Raw genomic sequence first — 20,225 nt, 5'->3', positions numbered from 1 at the left:
ACACCAGGTGGCGCTAATTCCTCTAAAACGCGGCAGCTCAAGGTTCTGAATGCGACTGCGACTTTGATGCAGGGTTCGGAAAGTTTATTAGCTTTGGTGGAAGAAACAACCACTCGTGTTTTTGCATTTTACTGTGAAACAATATAAAATTATTTTAAGATCAGATGTAGGCCTAAGCTACAGGTGCCTATTTCGGCAGCCGACCGATGTTTATGTCTTTTATTTGTTTTAAAGTTAAATTTCTATTCATGCAATTATATCGTTTTGTTTTGTAATAGGATATTATAAAACAGTACGCTATGTCCAATGACTATATATCATTGGACATAGCCTACTGTCAAAATCTGTAGCAAAACCCCTTACAATTAAAATGTCTTGGTTCAGAGATCCTTAGAGTAGCCTAGGCCTAGTAGGCCTAGTCTAGAAGCATTCAAAGCGAATGAAAGTTGTTCTGATATTTACACAAATTCGACAGAGCGTAATAAGACTGTTCTGGCTGTTTTTAATAAAGTAGCCTAGATAATGGCATTGCCATGATGGCATGTTGAATTGAAAACATCAAATTCCTATCCGTATATTTCATAATTCATCCTACACGGTGCAAATAAACGAATTTAGCCATTAGCCCGTGGAGCCTCCCGCCGCCTGACAGTTAGGCCCTAATGATGGTTCTGCAGGTCATGCGCGCGCCAGATTTATGACGGTCACTTCAAAGCGGCTGGTGTGGCGTGAGAACGGGCCTCGGTAGGAGCAGATAACTCCTGGATTTATGGTCGGTGGCCGTTCCCATGCTTGTCGCCGAGCCAGCAGTCGCTGTTTGTCCTAATCCCCATTCACTTGGAAATTCTGATACTTTCTTCTCTTAAGAATTTAATGGTTTGACAGTGATTTACCGATGTAAATCTCTCTACCAGACCTGGGATAAAAGACATGGATTAGCCGCGTAAAGAGCCCCGTCCTGAGGAGGTGTGACCGGGTTGTTTTGCTTTTATATGCTGTTCAAAACAGCAGTTAGTCAGGGGCGTTCATACTGATGACAATGGTGTTGAAACGATTATTTCGAAAAGGGAAAGAACAACGTAAACAAATGTGAACAGACTCCTTACAGAGTCACTGTGTAAAGATTGACGTGCCACCACCATGGAATGCCAGTCTTCTTAAAAGTCTAGGCGCCACCATCTGAAAATAAAACTTTTACAAAACATGTTTTTCTCCATTTCAAGGTGATAGTGAAATTGAAGGGATTTTGTTTTCGTTAACATTTGTGTGTATAGTGAAATTGAAGGGATGTTGTTTTGGTAAACATTTGTGTGTGACAGATTGATGAGGAATTGTGCAATTATAATTACAATGTGGGTAGGCTATATTTCTTTTATACATCTTATGAACAATACATCAGAGTAGAGAGGTCTATTTCTCTCCATGAGAACAGATTGAACATTTAGCCTACTTTGTGGTTTTCCATTTCTGCCCTGTGAAAAAGGCAGTCCTTTTTAATAAAACATCTTAGCATTGGCAGTGGGCCCATTGTGGTCAGACAGAGAAAGAGAATACATTCTGTATGGGACAGATATTCAAAAACAGTTTTAATCTGTGACATCTGTGTAGCAGTTTGGGTTTTTTTGCATAGAAAATAGTTACATCTCTGAACAAAATAAAAACCACACCAGTAACATGGACTGTAGCTCTCAAAACACGGGGTGTTTCAGTCTGTAGGGTGAGGTGCACCTTCAGAAACATATTTACAAACGCAAGTTAGTAGTTTGTGGATTAGAAAAACACGTTGAATGCTTGATTATCAGTAAATTATATCTGGACCTTCCTTAGAACGTTTGATCGGCTGATTGATTGATGATCAATTATTAGTAAGTCAGCTGTGTGCAGGTTAACATGGTTTAAAGACAAACAAAACAAACTCAAAAAAAACTATCTGTGTTATTCAGTGCCTCAATAAAGATCAAATTGGATTATGAATCTCAGAGTGGTGAGAGAGACCTGGTGTGGAGTCTCTGAGAAGAGAGACCTACTGTTACGCTCACAGCCAGCCGGTCATTAAGATACTGTAGCAGGGCTGGTCAGATGCTGAGAGTGGAGAGAGTGGGAGCTCCAACGTCCCAGAGTCTCTCCTCAAGTCTCTCCACCAGTTTCTCCTTCAGTCTCTCTCTCAGTCTCTCCCACAGTCTACAGTCTCTCCATCAGTCTCTCAGTTTCTCCCCCAAAGTCTCTCCATCTGTTCCTCCCGACCAGTCCACCAGGCTCTCCTTTAGATCAGATCAAACTATTTTATCCTTAGACCGTATCTACACCAGCAGTCTTTTAGTTCGCTGCACCAATCAGAAGCTCCAAAGGTTCTTGTTATACCAATCAGAAGCTAGAGGCTGGTCCTTTGTTAGACCAGTAAGAGGCTCTGAAGGTCCCAGCCAGGTGTGTGACTCAGCCCAGTCAGAAGGCCCCCACCTCTGTGCCCCAAGGTCTGTAGGGCTTCCTGCTTGAGCTGCTCCCCTGGGAGGTGGAGGTGCTAGGGGAGCTGGAGGAAGGGGGGGGGCTGGCGGCCACCATGGCCAGGGATGAGGCACTGATGCTGGGATGGAAGATGGGGAAGCCCCCTGGGAAGGACAAGGGGAATGTCTGGGCTGCAGCAGCAGCAGCTTGGACTGTGGCAGACAGGGAGAGAAGGGAAGTGGAGAGGGCCGGCCCGCAGGGAGCTACACTACCAGTAGAGGGCGCTCTGAGGGAGGAGTCTGTTAGGGAGGAGAAAGTGGCAGTGAGAAGGGCAGAGGAGGAGGAAGAGGAGCTGCGATGGTGCGGTCCCTCTGGCAGCCTGGAAGGGGCAGTGTTGCTGTCTGTGGAGGGCAGGGCGGCCTGGAGGAAAGCCCCGGTGAGGGGAGGGAAGGCTGCAGCCCAGTGTGGGTGGAGGGCGTGGGGGGGGTGGTGAGACAGGGAGGAGCTCATTGCTGCAGACGCCTCTCTCTGGGAGGCGCAGGAGGAGAGGTGTGAGACCAGGCGCAGTCGCAGCGGGTCGCTGCCTTCCAAACCCTCCACGGAGCTCAGGTAGCGTGCCACCTCCGTCACACACTCCCGGAACCCAATACTCAGGAAATCCATAGCCAGGGAGTGGGCGTCGAAGTAGCCTAGACACACACACAATCACAGGGAATAGAACATATGAAGTGACAGGCTTTAAAAAGCCCTGGGCCTCTCCTGACCCCCCCCTCCATCTGTGGGCCCCCAGTCTCTTGGGCCACACTAGCTGCTGGATGTTTGTATGTTTGTTCTGTCTCCCTTGAGTTGCCGTTTTTACACTCTGCTGAAACCCCAAACAAGCCCCCAGCAGGACTGCCTGTGAGCACTCAGCCCTGCCCCTCCCGCGGGTTAATGAAAGCAAACACAATTCCAGGGTCAAGTGCCCCTTTTGTCCTGCCAGCGCGTTCCCACGAGCTCAATCCCGACATTATCTTTGATTTCCCCTCCTTTTAATCCCGTCAAAGAGAACTGCCCCCTCCCCAAAGTTTCACCTCAAATACTGCCGTTAACTCATCAGGTCCCTTACCTTTCCCGCCAGTGGCCTGCAGCATCTTCAGGTGGTCCACCGTCATCTGTAGTATTTCCGCCTTCTCGAGCTTGGCTGAACCCTTTAACAACACACGGGTTTAGTTAAACATTTCTCAGTAGGCCTACTGTCTAGTGTCCGTTATGAAACCCATCCTATATGTGACAAGAATCTCTGTAGGAATCTGAACAACACAAGTCCTTAGTAGGTCACATATTCCAACACACCTGTTTTTCGAACGCGGTTGGAACCAGTCGCCGTAATTCTGTTAAACTGTTGTTTATTCGATCTCTCCGCCTCTTTTCGATAATCTTGGGATGCATGTAGAAGCATAGGCTACTTGTCAATATTAATAAAAGTAACAAGAACAAAATACAAATAAAAACGACTGCTGCTAGGCCTACCAAAAATGAGAAAATATGAAGTAGGCTGATTATTCAAATAATTATAATAATAACGCCTAATTTGTAAACTATTAGTAGGCTATAGTCTATAACCAAAACTTTCATGATAGGCTATTTTTTTTCATAATAAAGCTTTTTTGTTAGTATAATAACGCAAACATCAATCATTTTACGTTAAAAAGACCCACCCCTCTTCTTTTTTTCCTGGCCATTACTTGGGACGTGGTGGTTGGAGACCCGCACCTGATGAACGAGCCATTACTGCGCCTGCGGGAGGAGAAGATCATTAGGACCAGGTCTGGTCACTTATCATCCCTGACTCTGGGGCTCTTTTACCAATAGGCGAATTTATAAATAGACTATGTTAAAAGAAAAGGTGAACGTTAGAACTTTTTAGAACTCTAATACAACTTTTACACATTGAACAACTGCTAGAGTTCCATTTGATCATTATTCTGCCACTTTATCATATCTGAACATCCTCTAGTTGATACCGTGTAGCCTACATCCAGTCATCAATATTTTTGAAACCTATAGTTAGAAGCCTCTTTATTTTACATCGGCCTATGTAACTTTCCTGTCTCTCTCTTCTCACCCCGAGTAGTTATTCTCACTGCCGACATCGATGGTTTCATCCATGTCACTGTCGGACGTGGTATCCTCACTGGGCCTCTTCATGGTGAACACGCGGTGTCCTCTCCGGAGCTGTGCGTGCGTTCAGGTAGACTCGACTGGTGGGGTGACCGTGCCCTCCCCTCTCTACAGTGTTCCCACGGACCGGCGGAGCCTCGATCACACACTCTGAGCAGCGCACCCGCCCACGTCCCGGGAACACCCACAACAGGAAAAAAAATGCGAGAGCGGCGAGGTTTAGAGGAGAGGGTGCTGTCGCCACGGCGCAGGTCCGTGTGCTCCCTAGATATTCATCTGTCTCCCAGTTTTAGAACTGCATAGAAACAGCCGCCGGCTGCAAGGAGCGTGAGAAACTGTTTACACGGAGCGCGAGCCATGACACAATAACACGGCACGGACGTACAGCCTCTGGTCTGAATGACCGTTTAGAATAAGACTCGGGATATAACATCGGGTCGTTTTAGTTAAATAACATTAGTTAACATAAAAAAAACGTTCCTGACCATGTTATTAATTTCTCAACAAGACAATAAAAAGGGTAGGCTACACAATGTTTAAGGACGTTTCTTCTCAATTAGTTGACTAATCAAAATTTCACAACTAAAGTATTGAAGGTGAGCTGTTGAGTGGGTAACAGAGCACATGGGGTGGGGCTCAGAGTCTCTCCCATAGTAGAGCATCTCTGTGGACCTGACATCACCCTGCAGTCCTGGGAATGTGGAGAGGCTACACCTGCACTGGAGGGTGGAGACAGGCCGAGAGAGGGGGATGGGGCAATGTCGAGTGGACGGAGAGGAGGAGAGAGAAAGGAGGAGAGAGGGGCAGAGAGAAAGAAGAGAGACACACAGGGGGTGGAGGGAGTTAAAAGAGAGGGAGTGGTGGTAGAAAATCAACATTAGACTTTACCTAACATGGTGGGGTGTGGGCAGAGTTAGACCATAGAGAGAGGAGATTGCTTTGGGACCAAACAGATTGTAAGATCTACATCAGGTTAGAGGCAGCCGGACTTGGAGGCAGTTGGAGTAGAGCTGAACACAGCATTACTCCCATCCGCATGATGGACAGACTCAGAATCAACAAACTCAACTTCTGATCAAAGACCAAGTTGTTTTTTTGTTTTGAAACAAACAGCAATTAGTGGTCGAGAGAGAGGGGCACCAGCACCATAAGCCACCCTGAGGGTGAACATATATACACAATCAGGCACACACACACACACACACACACACACACACACACACACACGCACAGACTGCGTTGCCAGTTGGAGACTCCAGCAGTAGCTATACAGGCTGCAGGGTTAAAGAGTGAAGACAGGGCATTGTGTGGAGCCCAGACCTCCTCCCCCCTCCCCAGGCAGCCAGCCAGAGAGCAGGCTCGTTCCCACAGCTCACCCCTCCACGGTGAAACCTAATCATCGTGAGAGGAGGCCAGGGACACAAGCAGGCTGCTGCCACACAGAGGCTAGCGGTGGCCACACCACCAGCTCTCCTCCCCCTCCCCCTACTTCCTCTCCTCTTCTCTCCTCTCCTCTCCTCTCCTCTTCTCTCCTCTCCTCTCCTCTCCTCTTCTCTCCTCTCCTCTCCTCTCCTCTCCTCTCCTCTCTTCTCTTCTCTTCTCCTCTCCTCTCCTCTCCTTTCCTTTCCTTTCCTCTCCTCTCCTCTCCTCTTCTCTTCTCTTCTCTTCTCTTCTCTCCTCTCCTAAGTGTTGTTGTATGGCCTGTATATAAACACTGAGAAGCAGCTCTTCCATACAAAGCAGGGTTGCAGAACCATGCCAATGGCTGACCTTTCACACGTTTATTTTGCCATCTCTTTCTTGCTCTCTCTGTCTCCCTCATTTCTCTTCCTCTCTCTCTCACATCCTCTCTCCTCTCTCTCTCTTTCTCCACCCCTCTCTTTTCTCTCCCCTTCGCTCTCTCTTGGCTGGGGCAATAAGGGAACATTTCTAAGAAAGCCACACATGCGTGTTATCCTCTCTCCTTCTACTGTGACCAGCCTGTGTGTGCCACTGTGTATGTGTGTGTTACTGTATGTGTGTGTGTCTGTGTGTGCAGCATGTGTTCACGACCTCCTGAAGTAGACACCAGTAGATTGTCCTGTCATCAACCTCTAATAGTCCCCAGCCCTGTGCACTGTCCCAGACCCCCCTCGCTCTAAAGGCCTCGATATTCTCCAGTTTCGTTCATGTACGTATGTACGAACGCCACGCAAGCAGTATCGCTCAGATTCTCCACTCAGTACTTTATGTCAGGATGTTTAACAGCTATGTCCACTTGGAGGCAGGTCAGCAACAGAATGTTTGCTACCTGACCGTAAATACGTTGACACCTTCTTCCAATTTGGCACAACGATGAACATGGCGACAGAGAAGGAGGGATTGTTAAAGTATGGATGAAGAAGTCGACACGAAACAGCGCCACTGCGTACTGCTATTTTCCTGTTTCCATCTTGCAGAACATCAGAATATCTTTGGTGTTCTGCCCCACGATGTCTGTTGGGATTGGTTTTGCGTTGGTATTGCACCTTGCTTCTGCGTACACTCAAGGCATTGTGAGATGCGCACAAAGTCTGCACAAGAAAAAGGCAGGATACACTGTGGCAGACGGCAGGGAGAGGTGACAGGCTGTGTCTCGTTGAGCGATTCATTGATTGAGTGTTTGCATATAAGAAGGGGGCGTTGACCAGAAACGGTGTCGTATGCGACGGATTAAATATACGACTGCACTGAAATTGGACTGTGTGTGCCGGTTTGTTATTGAGCTTGATGGTGTGGAAACCCCACACCCCGTAACCTGCTAGAACACCTACACATCCTCTAACACACTCTTCTGCCTCTCGTCCAGTTCTATCAGGTTCTCTACCTCTTGTCCAGTTGTCTGTCAAAGGTTCAATATTTCCTGGTGCTGTATCTGTCTTTCAGCCTTGGAAGAGGGCAAACATTTGGCACCACTGATAAGGACTCTGGGCAGAGACCTCAAAACAAACACACATACACGTGCACAAATACATACACACGTGCATCATCACACGCATGTACACAAACACACTTCAACAGGCACGCATTCTGTCGAATATCTGTGAAACCATCTTTTAAAGCCTGGGTACGTGATGTGGCATGATGCAGTCATGTGTGGATGTGTTTGTGACAGCCTGGGTGGATGTGAAAGTGTGTGGGTAAATCTTTTCATTTCCCAAGCACACAGAAGGATTCTTTTCATTGTTAACATGCTAACTCTGCCCAAGCCCAAGCCCAAGCCCCTACTCCAACCCCAGCCCTAACTCAGCCCCAGCCTCACCTTCTACCCAAGCCCCAGCCCCAGCCTCAACCTCACCTCCCGCCCCAGCACCTACTAGCCCAGCCCCAGCCCCAGCCTCACCCCAAGCCTCAGCCCCACCCCATCCCCAGCCCCTCCCTGGTATCAGTAGTTCCCAAGGCTGGCAGCCTGGGAAAGGCAGTGTGGAGCAGTTCCAACATCAGCATTACTGCATTATTGTTCTTCCCCGCCCCGCATCCACAGTACACAATGAAAACAACACACACACACATACACACTGCTGCAGGCACCATCAGCCTGCCTCCAGTAGACATTGTCAACAACAAGAGACGCCGCGACAATGGCCCCCACTTCCTGAATATGCTGTCTTTTCATTGGCTCAACTGTGAGTATGCCCTCGTGCTATAGGATGAAAAGAAAAGCACGCTGAACGGACCTGAGGAGTTGCTGTCATGGCAACAAACCTGCTGATCCTTCATCACTGATGTTTAAACCTCTGCCAGTGTGTCACGACAACATCAGAAGGGACAGCCCAATCCTTCTAAAGTCTACTCTGACATAGTGAGTGTCATAACAGAGTTAGAACAACAGCAGACTCCTCATCATAACCCTTGCTACTCTCTGAGACTATCATTCCCGGTCTGTCTTTCTGCTTTTATACTGCTGTGAGCCCAGACCACTACCCCCACCCTCCCCCCACCTCCTCCCTCTCTCAGTCCTATCAGGTCTTTATTGGGGTCGGAGGTCAGGAGGAGCGTCCTCAAACAGGAAGTGCCCAGCGTCTCAGGAGTGAATTATGGTGTGTTGGGTCAGAGCGCCGGCCGCCAGTCGGATATCCTGCTGAGGGAGAACATGTCAGCCGGCCTGCTGGCGTCCTCCCGACCCAGGCCACAATAATACAGCCCTTCCTGCTATTCTCCATCCAGCACACTGCACCTCTCACTCCAACCCAACTTCTCTGGCCTGCGTGGCTCCGGAGAATAGATCTCCCCTGGCAAGTTCTGTAGTGTACATCTCTCCCAACTAGTTCTGTAGAGTAGATCTCTCTTGACAAGTTTTGCAGGGTAAATCTTTCCACCAGCAGAGAAATGTAGATCTCTCCCATCAAGAGTCCTGTCTGTCCTGTCAAATCATGTGTGTGTGTGTGTGTGTTTGATTTCCTGAGGTAAATGTGTGTGTGTACTTTGTGTAGGAGTGTTCTTCACCCTACTGTTAAATGAATGAAACAAAGCTGCTACTGTCTGGTTATTACAGGCAGGTGCTCCAACACTACTACTTCCTGTCACATGGTCTGACTCTTCCTGTCAGGATGCATGTTAAAGGAAGTCCTGGGGGTTCCCCCTGATGCCCCAGACCCCATAGTCCATTGTCAAAACAAAAAAGTGTTCATTTATAAACAAACTTCACAAAATCCCTTCAAACACCTGGGCCAGTAAAACTCCTGCCTGCCTCCTGACTGACTCTATGAAGCATGAGGGCAAATTCTTCCTCTGTGGTGAGGATGATGATGACTAACTGTTGTTGTCTAATCTCTTGAACTAAGACGAGACGCATGCTGTCCCACAACCCAGGTCACACACACACACACACACACATACACACACACACACACACACACACACATGTCCCATAGTTAATCTGAAGTTGAGTTAGCAGGAAGTGACCAAGGCCAGCCCTATCTAGCTGGTGCTGAGTCAGAGAAGAGCAGACGGCCTGCAGCAGACTGTCTGATACTCAGGGTCTCCAGACTGGCCATCCTCCACTCTCTCCCTCTCCACTCTCTCCCTCTCCCCTCTCTCTCACACATGCATCGTGCTGCCCCCCCCCCCCCACACACACACACACACACACACACACACATACACACACTGCCACACCTCTCCACTACTCCCAGCTTATACAGGAACTACTGCACATACTTAACCTCTGAACCTTTCTGCACCCTCCTCTCCTCTTCTCCCCTCCCATCCTACCCTCTCCTCCTCTCCCCCCTCTCTTCTCCTGTGTGCCGGGCCAAAGGCAGGAGCGAGGTGTGTGTGTGTGTGTGTGGGGGGGGGGTAGCTGAGGGGTGACAGACTGGGAGAAGAAAGTGGTAGGTGCGGTGGAAGGGGGGGATTGCAGACTCCAAATCACTGACACGTCCACAACACACTCCTCACACACTCTGCTACGTGCAGGAACCCTTAGGAAGGTTAAAGAGGTGTGTGTGTGTTTAGGGGGGGGGGTCAGCTGTGACTGCAGAGGTCCAGGCTTGGAACATACCTGTCATCAGAATGCCCCTCATATCATGCCCTGGAACATCTCCACCCTTTCACACCCCAGAGAAAGAAAGAGAAGGGTGGTGGTGTGTGGTGGTGGGGGGGGGGGGAGTGGAAGAAGGACAGGGAGAGAAAGAGAGAGAAAGAATAAAAGAAAACAGTGTTTGGGAAATCTTCCAGACTTTTCAGCTCTATCTCTGTACTGGAGTGTGTGTGTATGTGTGTGAGTGTGTGTTGCTGGGTTTATCTCCTGTATAAGAACAGGGAGGGGTTGACAACAGGAGTCTGTTTTACCAGCAGACATCAACGGCCTGGCCTGAAGGACATCTCTGTATGATGGAGAAGTGGTGTGTGCGTGTGTGTTTGTGTTTGTTGAGAAGAGAGAGATAAAGACACAAAGAGAAATCAAAAAAGAGAATATGGGGAGACTGTGTGCTTAACTATCGGTCTGTCCTTATGTGTGCCTAGCTGTGTCTATGTGTGCCTAGCTGTCTGTGTGTGTATGTGTGTGTGCGTGCCTAGCTAGGTCTTGATAATAGGTTGGCAAGTTGAATGGTACGATTCATAAGTATGTTTGTTCCGAGCTGCCCGGGCAGCACTGCTGATCTCATACGGGTGGGGTTGTTTGTGGCAGTGGGGCTGGTCAGTAATCAGCTGGTCAGATCAGCTCCAGCCTTAGAATGGACCTGGAAATGGAGGGTCATTGTTCCAGGGGCCCAGCAGGATAAACTGACAAGCCTCAGAGGCCCAGCACCACTCTTAATTCTTCTGTCAGGACACACAGCTGGGACGGCTTCAGCTCAATATCCCCCTGGCCAACGTCTGGATGGATGGATGGCAGGGAGGGGTGCATCCGTTGCTGATAGACAATTTGACACAAACCACATACCCTCACACAGACACACACACCTTGTTACAACTCTCCTCCAATTCCCTCAGAGAAGCTGCTGGTCCATGACTGTGCTGCAAGAATGTGGCTGAGCTTCTACTGCATGTAGCTGCTGGACTGGGGCTCAGTTTGTCTTCTTGTGAATACACAGTATCTGCTGTACTCTTCATGAATCATTTAGATTCAATTAATACCAATTACCTTCTCTGCTGTAGTCTCATGAAACCCCTCTCTTCATCAGTCCTCCCCCCGCTGGTGTACACAGCTGCACAGCTCTGCAGCACGAGCCCCAGAGCAGGAGGCTGCCCCCCCCCCCTCCCCAGAGCCCCACGACAGCCTGACACTAGCCCCCCTCACCACCCCACCCCCACGTCAGACTCTGCGGCCAGTGGGACCAGAGAGGTGGTGGCAGTAGTGGCAGAACAGGGGTTAGGATGGGGGCTGTGGTGGGAGAATAATAGCCCCAGGGTGGACCACGCGGGGGCAGGAAGTGGCAGGAAGGGTGTGGACAGGAACCCGGGGCAGCTGGAGCGCGGGCGCTCGTCTGTTCCCACAGTGTTTGAAGTGCGGGCACAGTGCGCCCTGCGCCCGCCAGATAAACAGACGGGAGAGAACACTTGTTTGTGTTTCACATAACTCCTTAATGAGACACAGCCACGACGCCGGCGGGACCCTGGGAGAACAGCAGATGGGAGGGAGGGAGGGAGGGAGAGGGGGAGAGGAGGAGCAAGGAGCAAGGGGAAGGACGAGTGGACGGGAAAGGGCGAGGGGGAGAGGAGGGAGTTGAGGAGAAGGAGAAGGAGAAGAAGAGGGAAAAAAGGGAGCGTGGTGAGGAGAGGACAGCGGAGGGGAGGAGAGGAGGAGAGGAGGAGAGGAGGTAGGGGAGGAGAAAATGGTAGGGAGGAGTGAAGAGTGAGTGTGTCTGTGTGAGTGTGTCTCTGTGTACGTGTGTGTGTGTGTGTGTGGTGGATGTGTGTGTTGTGGGTGCATGTGTGACTGCAGTATGTGTCTGAGAATATAGCATATTTCTTTCTAAACAACTTCAGTATGGTTGGTCAGTCTAAGGCAGCACTTTAACTGTTCGGTCAGGAAGACATCCTGAGCCTGTCTGTGGTGGAGACAACAGACACCATTGTGAGCTGCCATTGTCCTCTGGTTTATATATAGAAGGTGATGAGAGAGATACCACTACGCAGTCCCTGGGGTCTCTCTCTAGAGGTCTCCCTGGAGAGAGACCAGGCTACCCTGTCATTAAGGTTTGGCTGCCCAGAACCATCTGTGGCCTCAGAATGTTCAGATTGTTCATTACAGTTTTCCAAGCAAATCCCCACCAGACTAATCCTAATGAACATAACCAGCTTAACTGAAACAACTAATCATAATATTAACAACTACCTATAGCCCTTAACCTAACCCATGGCTGTCTATCACAGTGATCCAGCAAAACCCTGACACTAACCATCAACTATCAGCTGGTTAACATGACCCACTTACAGGTGTGTCCAAATGTGTGTCCTACCCAGGTCAGCCCTCAGGACTGTCTCCATGAACACCTCTGACTAGATTAACATGTCATTAGTATTATTCATGTGTGATTAGCATGGAAATGGTTTCTCTGGTCTCTTGCACCTCAGAGAGCAGCACAGGGTCTGAACCCAGAGTCCACATTCAAACACTGGGTGGCACACAGAAACAGACTCAATCTGTCCACTTTGATGCTGAGAGAATATTGATTAAAGGAGATCAGAGAGAGAGAGAGGGGGAGAGAAGGGGAATGAAGAGTGAAAGAGAGAGGGGGGGGGGGGAGGATGGCCTGTAGCGGCTGACAATAGTCTTTAGCTCGTCCACACCGCCCCTCATTATGCTAAGCGAACCAACCGCTTACACGACTCTGCTCTTTACTGAAGTGACCTTCTTCACAGCAGGGCATTGTGGGAGATGACCCTACACGTTCCAGGGATAGCAGGGCGGGGAATCTGAGGTTGCAGCACATTCTAGAGAGGGCTGTGTGGGTGTGGGAAAGACCCCCCATGGTCAACTCCCCCACCCCCCGGATCAGCTGATTCTCACACACTTCCACACACAGCGTTCATGGTGAGGTGTGGGATGCCTATCAAGACATCATTAGGAGTCTTTGTAGCCTCAGACTCAGCCACGGTTCTAAATAAGCTCTGATATAGCCAGACCAGCAGGAGAGAGACAGCGTGTGGGTGGGATTATCCACATAAGGGCTGAAGTTAGAGCAGTTTTTATGAATAAAACGGAACAGATGACCTATCCTCCTCTAGTTGCCATCACAGCCAGCGATGACTAGCAACAGGGAGCCTACACATATGACTTGCATCAGGTGTCAATATGACCAGCAACAGGTAAAGATGTGACCAACGATGTGTAAAGAAAGGACTAGCGACAGGGGCAGATGTATGTCTGGGACAAGTGTAAATATGACTGGTCACTAGTGAAGGTCTGACTTTGGAGCTCACACTTAGAAGCAGGTGATAAACACCGAATCTGACTGAAGCTAGAAAGAGGACTCCACAGGGCTCTGGGTTCCCTTTGGATAAAACTGCAACCAGGGGAAGGGTCCTGTTTGTTATTTCCTCGTTTCCATGGCGATGTAATTGGGGCAGGTTGTCGGATGGCATAAGGCGTCGTTTCCGCGACAACACAGTGTGATGATTGTTGATAGCGGCGATGGTAATTGGGTGTTGATGTTGTGATGTCAGCACCTCCCTGTCTTTCAGCAAATCAGAAGTAAAACATACATTAGGGTGGATTGTTGGTAAGCAAAGTTAGGAAACAGTGTGTTTCACAGTGGTATTATGTATGTGTGTGTGTTTAGTTTGGTTCTGCAGGTGATCAAAATTCTAGTTTTAGTGTGTAACCTTAAATTGAACAGCCTTACAGGCTGTATATGCTGCCGCCTGTCATTGCCAGCAGCATATAATTGAGTTACTCTCTGCTGTGTGTGATTGTGTGTGTGATCTCTGATTTCCACCTCTAAAGCCTGACCAGCGTCCTCCATAGCATGAGTCAGTCAGCGGTAATGGCTCTCTGACAGTCATAAGGACCAATCCTCTAGGATGTTTCCTCTGGCATGTGTCAGACACACACACACACACACACACACACACACACAGACAGACAGACACACCTACACACCAGGTTATAATCAGTTGTTCCCAGATTGTGGTAGACTTCTCTTATCACTCTCCAGACCAGGGTGGTCCTTCCCCTCCTCACAGTTTCAAACCATCTTAGACAGCTGATAAACACACACACATACACACACACAATACTGTCCAGGCCTCAGACTTCACTCTGGCACCCAACTCCTCCTCTGTAAATCACAGACTATAGTACTGCTACCCTACTCTAAATCAAACTTAGTACTGCTACCATACTGTAAATCATAGTACTGCAGTACTGCTATACTGTAAATCATAGTACTGCAGTACTGCTATACTGTAAATCATAGTACTGCAGTACTGCTATACTGTAAATCATAGTACTGCAGTACTGGAACTCGGCATGTCAGTGGCACTCCACTCCTGAGATTGAATCTATGGTTTGGTTTCTATTGATGGGAAAAAGAGAAATATACAGAGAGAGAGAGAGCGTGAAAGAGAAAGAAAGGGGGATGGGCAGAGTTAAATGTGTTTCAGATAAAGAGCCTCATTCATCCAGCAGATGAACAGGAAGGTGGATAGGGTCATAACCATAACTATGTGGGTGCAGATGAAATCTTCCCAGGAGGCCTGATTATCGCACAGATACTACTGTGTTGTTGAAACGACCACACTTGCCTTTACTCAATCATCTTCATCCTCACCACCACAATCATCATCATCGTCACCACCACAATCCTCATCACCTGTCCTCTCCTCTCTCATGGTTCTCTTGCCTGTGAGTCTGTCCTAAGTGGCCCACCAGCCCCCCCTGGCCCCCAGCCCCCCTAGTCTCCCTGGCCCCCCTGAGTTACAAAGGTCTGTTTGTAGCCCCCTCCCCCCCACTGTCACTCACATCTCCCCCTGCTGTAGCCCTCCGACACGCTACAGTGCCAGCCCACTGAGGTTGCACCCAGGGCGCTTTCTCACACTCCCTCTCTCTCTCTCTCTCTCTCTCTCTCTCTCTCTCTCTCTCTCTCTCTCTCTCTCTCTCTCTCTCTCACACACACACACACACACACACACACACACACACACACACACACACACACACACACGTTCTCTCTCTTACACACAAACACTTTCACACAGACAGACACACTCGCACACACACTCCATGGATCAGGTGACGTTCCCACAGCTCTGCTGCTCCCACTGCTGATTCAACAGAAGCATGTCTTGGAACACACGCTCTCACTCTCCCACACACACACACACACACACACACACACACACACACGTCTGCACCACCCTCCACCCCGTACACACATGCTTGGACCTTCCCCTCCACACTCATACACACACAATTACTTGCACTCATCTACACACACACATTTTCTCCCACAGATCTATACTTATAGACACATGTGTGGCGTGTTAACTTTCAGACGGTGGAGATAATGTTATTACCCAGGACACCCACTAGCGTCTACACTCCACAACCAGCGTGGCCCCGTAGGCATGCTGGCCGTGGCCACAATCACACGCATGTTGCGTGTAGCGTGTAGATTGGCCTGACTGGACCCTGAGACACGGTCACGCTCGTGCTAAACACAGGAACCTCAGCTGACCGTGCTGAAGGTCACCGCCACACCGTGACTCCATCTCCATGGTGACTCCAGCATCACTGAGCCTGTCCATGTCACCTAAATGCACCTCTCTTTCACCAACCGTCTCTGGAGGAGGGGATCTCTCACTGAATTGCTCCTCCCAAGGTTTCTTCCATTTTTTCTTCCTTAGTGAGTTTTTCTGGGAGTTTTTCTTTGTCTTCCTTGAGGGTTTTGGTTGGTTGAGGGGCAGTTCTATGGGCGTGTGTGAAGCCCTCTGTGACATTGCTTGTAAAATGGGCTATGCAAATTAATTTTCATTTGATTTGATAAATGAGCACACTACTACTGTGTGTTGCCATGATAGCTGGAGTCAGTATCATGGATGGAAACCATGATATAGTCTATAATGATGTAGTCAGGTTAAACCCTAATGCAGAGTCATATAATGGTCACCGTCTATGTACACTTCTGTTGCCATGGATCCTCCTCTGCTGCTCGTTGCCGTGACGCTGGGGTCAGTATAATAGACTGGCTGAGCTGAGCGCGCTCAAATCCACTTCCAGCAGTTGTCAGGGCGATGCCCGGGCTGATACGGTGGCGACCCTCCACCCTCGCTCTCCGCTATCTAGATCTGGGAGCGTTGCCATGGCGTGCTCACACACTCCTCTCGGCCCACAGAGCCTAGGCTGCACACACACATACACACACGCTCACTCGCAGGGTGCTGGCCAGGGGAATGCCAGCAGGAAAGGTTAAATGTTGTCTTTTCATGGATAAGATCAAACAGCATGTGTAGTGTAGACAAATGTCCTTTATGCCTACTGTGAGAAAGTAGTTACATCTGTTAGAGAGAGATAGATTAGGGTGAGAGGGTTATGGTTAGTATGAGAGGGTTAGGGGTATCGAAGTTTAGGGTCTAGGTGAAGAGGTTTATAGGATTAGGGTTAGACTTGTTCTACTGGGGTTAGAGGGTTAGGCTTGGTTCCACTGGTGTTTATGATGAGAGATAAACACAAAATGGGAAAGAGTTTACTATGTTGTTCTGGACTATGAGTCCCTGGAGACTGTCGTGTTTTGCAATTATGTTAATCACTGTGTGTATATGTGTGCATTTATGGGTCCACACATATCCTGAAAGGCATCTTGTGGTGGAGGGAAAGACGAAGGAAACAGAGAACGTTTCAGTGACTCTGAAGAGAGAGGGTTTGAAGCTGATTCTCCTCATCTCTGACACTAATTATGTCTGACAAAACCAAACCAAATGAAAAGGAACATGTAAGCGTATGGAGACAAAGGAAAAGAGAGAGAGATAGAAACAGGAAGCAAGAAGGACAAGTAGAAAGAGAACGATAGGCGTTGGATTTTTGTTAAATTGTTAAGTGAGTAAGTGGTGCTGAGGACCCCCCCCCCCACACACACACACACACACACACACACACACACACACACACACACACACAAGGCAGGGTGTGTGTAAGGAAGCAGTATCTGGAGTGTAATGAGGCTGTGAGAGGCAGCGTCGCTCTCATCAGCTCTGTTTGTTGTTTCAGGGTGAGGGTTAGTACTACTCCTCCACACTCACATTGTTCTACTGGGTCTGCTCCCTGTTCTCAGGACCTGCACACGGACAGAGCAGCAGACAGACAGGCTGGCAGACAGACAGACAGACATACAGAAAGCAGGCAGGCAGGCAGACAGAAATCAGGAAGACAGGCAGACAGACAGACAGACAGAAAGCAGGAAGACAGGCAGACAGACAGAAAGCAGGAAGACAGACAGACAGACAGACAGACAGGCAGGCAGGCAGACAGAAAGCAGGAAGACAGACAGACAGACAGGCAGGCAGGCAGGCAGGCAGGCAGGCAGACTATGTTTCTGCATGTATGAAGTCCTGGTCTAAATATAGCAGTCTCTCTAGTCTCTATTCTCCCCCAGGCATAAGCTCTTCTCCCAGGGGAGTTCAGCATGGGGCTGTGTGAAAGAGAGAGAGACTCATAGGCAGACATAGGAAATGTGTGTTTTTGTATGTGAGGATGTGAATGTGTAATGTGTGTGTGGGGAGGGAGGGGTTATGTGTACTGTCTGTGTGAGGCTGTGTGTGTGATGGTGTGCATATGTGTGGCTTGTGTAAGAGTATGCATGTGTACTGTATATGTGTTTATGTCTATGTGAGGGATAGGTAGGGAGGCTTGAGACAATGTTTTAACCTCCCATGAATCTCTGATTATCAGAACATCCAGTAGCAGTCAGAAAGTAGTACCACCGTGTGAAGTGTGTGTATGTGAGTGTGTGTGTGTGTGTGTGTGTGTGAGTGTAAGTGTGGAACACAGTAAAAAAATATTTGGTAAAAAATCCAAGAAATGTCACTGATACCAAGTCTATATGAGGGACACTACAGAGTCATGAAACCATTTACCAGTCTTACATCTACTGTGCCCGGCTATTTCACACCTTCTTAATCTGATCATCTGAGTGTTTCACTGCTTTGATAAGAAGCATAACAGAGCTCACCTGGCATGTGTCTTTCACCAGAGACCCTACAGTCCAGTACCAATCCAAGAACAGATACTGTATGTCTACTGTCATCACCAGCTACATACACACACACATACACACACACACACACACACCCACACACACACACCAGAACAGTGTAGCACATACTGGAAGGGATCACCTAGAACATGCCTAACATTCCAGGAATTTTCCATCCTTATTCCCAGGCTAATCCACCCGGGACTATGGACTAAGGAGCCGTCTCTCTTTGATGTGGGGCTGGAGGCTGCTAATAGACTGGTGAGCAGGGTTATGGGACTTATGTAATTCCCCTTTCCCATTTTTATCTGAGCTTGAATGAAATAAAGAGTCGGTTACACCCACTGGCTCTCTATAGATAACAAAGAGACTCTGATGTGAAAAGGCTCGTTATCAGTTGAGATAAGTTCTGATGATTCTAACGAGCTAAATTAGAATTTCAAGGAAAGCCTGTGCACGTAGTCTCTGGATTGCTCTAGAATCAGATGGTTATCAGGCCGAGTTTCTCATGATTCAGCCTGGTGTGTTTGTGACCTAGGTGTTTTGATGCTGAGGTTCCAAGAAAACACAGTGTGGCATTATAGTGAATCTCAGATCCTTTGAGGATTCTGTGGGTCATGCGGTCGAAAATAAGGTTCTCTATGTTCTGTGGTTTATGTGGTCTAAAATATGGTGAGGCCTGAGTTTCTGTGGTTTATCTATCTGTCATTTTATATTATAAGTGACAGCAACAACCAACCTTCTTAGGAAGTCCAGTTCTAGCAGGTTTAAGATCAGGGCACCTGACTTGTGACCAGTAATCTTGACATGTTGTGAGTCAACTGCCATAACTGCTGGGTAGTCATCCTGAAACACCATGTCTAATGCTAATGCTAATGCTAACGCTAACGGTAAGGTTAAACCTAATCCTACAGTAGTAAGTTGCTTTATGTTATTCAGCCAATCAATAAAAGTGCCTCAGTTAAAGCTACAATTTCAGGCAAATCAATCTTAACATAAAGCTAAGATAAAGCTCAAAATGGTCAGCTATAAACACAGGGATAATAACAATTTAAGATGTAGGCTACATTTGTAGCCAAATCATAGTCCAGTATGTTTTATGCATGGCATTGGAAGCAAATTGAAAGTTCAATGACAAAAAATCACTATTTCAATTATTCACACACTGGAATTTATTGTGTCCACTCAGGAAGAGGTTCAAAGAGCCAGTTGGCTGAGACTGAGGTTAGAGCTAGGGAAGGGGCTAGATCTTGTAATGGGGCGAGAGCTAGGCTAGAACGAGGACAGGGCTAGAACTAGGACAGGGCTAGAGCTAGGGATGGGGTGAGAAACAGGGACATCGTTCCTCAGTGATCCACAGGAGCCCTGTTTGAGCTGACAGGAAGAAGGCAACAACAGTTTAGAGATGAAAGGAGCTCCAGCCGGGGACCCTGTCATGCCCCCTGAATGCCCAGCCAGAAGCCCTCTCCGGGGGGTAGGGACTCTGATCCTCTCCCCTGAATCCCCCAGTGCCCTGGTTCAAACGAGACTGTGAGAGTTCAAACGTCTGATCTATAAAGGTTTGTCCCTGCGTTGGCGGCAAGCATTTGAAAGACCCTCATGCAGACATATGTTCACACACACTATACATGCACACACCACACACATGCACACACACCACAGATATACACACAGGCAGGCTTACACTCACACTGTCACACACAAACACTAGCAAGCAAGACACACACACACACCCCATCACATGCTCCGAGGCTAAATCGTCCTGACCTAAGACAGCACCCACACTGACTATGCCTTCTGTTCCCAGGCTGCTTTGACAGTCCTGCCACTGCCCACAGTCTCTCTCTCGTTCACACACACACACACACACACACACACACACACGAACACACTCCATTCTCAGTCCCCTAACTCAATCCTTTCTTTCTCCTGCTCCCTCTCTCAGTCTCACTCCTTGAGTCT

The 20,225-nt window shown here is 48.5% G+C and overlaps 1 protein-coding gene across 2 annotated transcripts; it reads right to left on the bottom strand.

The window, feature by feature from the left end:
* Nucleotides 1-1,564: 1,564 nt before the first annotated feature.
* Nucleotides 1,565-5,375, bottom strand: hey2 (hes-related family bHLH transcription factor with YRPW motif 2). Of its 2 annotated transcripts, XM_062468185.1 has the most exons (5): nucleotides 4,550-5,375; nucleotides 4,143-4,221; nucleotides 3,778-3,861; nucleotides 3,551-3,632; nucleotides 1,565-3,131 (listed from the first exon to the last, which is right to left on the bottom strand). In XM_062468185.1, exons 1-5 carry the CDS (start codon nucleotides 4,630-4,632, stop codon nucleotides 2,443-2,445), a joined length of 1,017 nt encoding a protein of 338 aa, XP_062324169.1. In that variant the 5' UTR covers nucleotides 4,633-5,375; the 3' UTR covers nucleotides 1,565-2,442. The 2 variants fall into 2 exon arrangements, with proteins under 2 accessions (XP_062324169.1, XP_062324170.1); XM_062468186.1 differs by lacking the exon at nucleotides 4,550-5,375 and having other exon boundaries at nucleotides 3,778-3,886.
* Nucleotides 5,376-20,225: the final 14,850 nt, after the last annotated feature.

The sequence above is a fragment of the Osmerus eperlanus genome, chromosome 8, assembly GCF_963692335.1.
Source record: "Osmerus eperlanus chromosome 8, fOsmEpe2.1, whole genome shotgun sequence".
Taxonomy (NCBI): Eukaryota; Metazoa; Chordata; class Actinopteri; order Osmeriformes; family Osmeridae; genus Osmerus; species Osmerus eperlanus.
The sequence above is the reverse complement of the archived record's forward strand: the minus strand, read 5'-3'. Positions and strand labels throughout refer to the sequence as shown.

What these genes read in the sequence shown, in the direction of transcription:
- hey2 (XM_062468185.1), bottom strand. Translation starts at nt 4,632, where the DNA reads ATGAAGAGGCCCAGTGAGGATACCACGTCCGACAGTGACATGGATGAA. An exon ending in AGTGAGAATAACTACTCGGG is followed by an intron (nt 4,222 to 4,549) that starts GTGAGAAGAGAG and finishes CTCCTCCCGCAG; the next exon opens with GCGCAGTAATGGCTCGTTCA. An exon ending in GCAGGCCACTGGCGGGAAAG is followed by an intron (nt 3,132 to 3,550) that starts GTAAGGGACCTG and finishes GTGTGTGTCTAG; the next exon opens with GCTACTTCGACGCCCACTCC.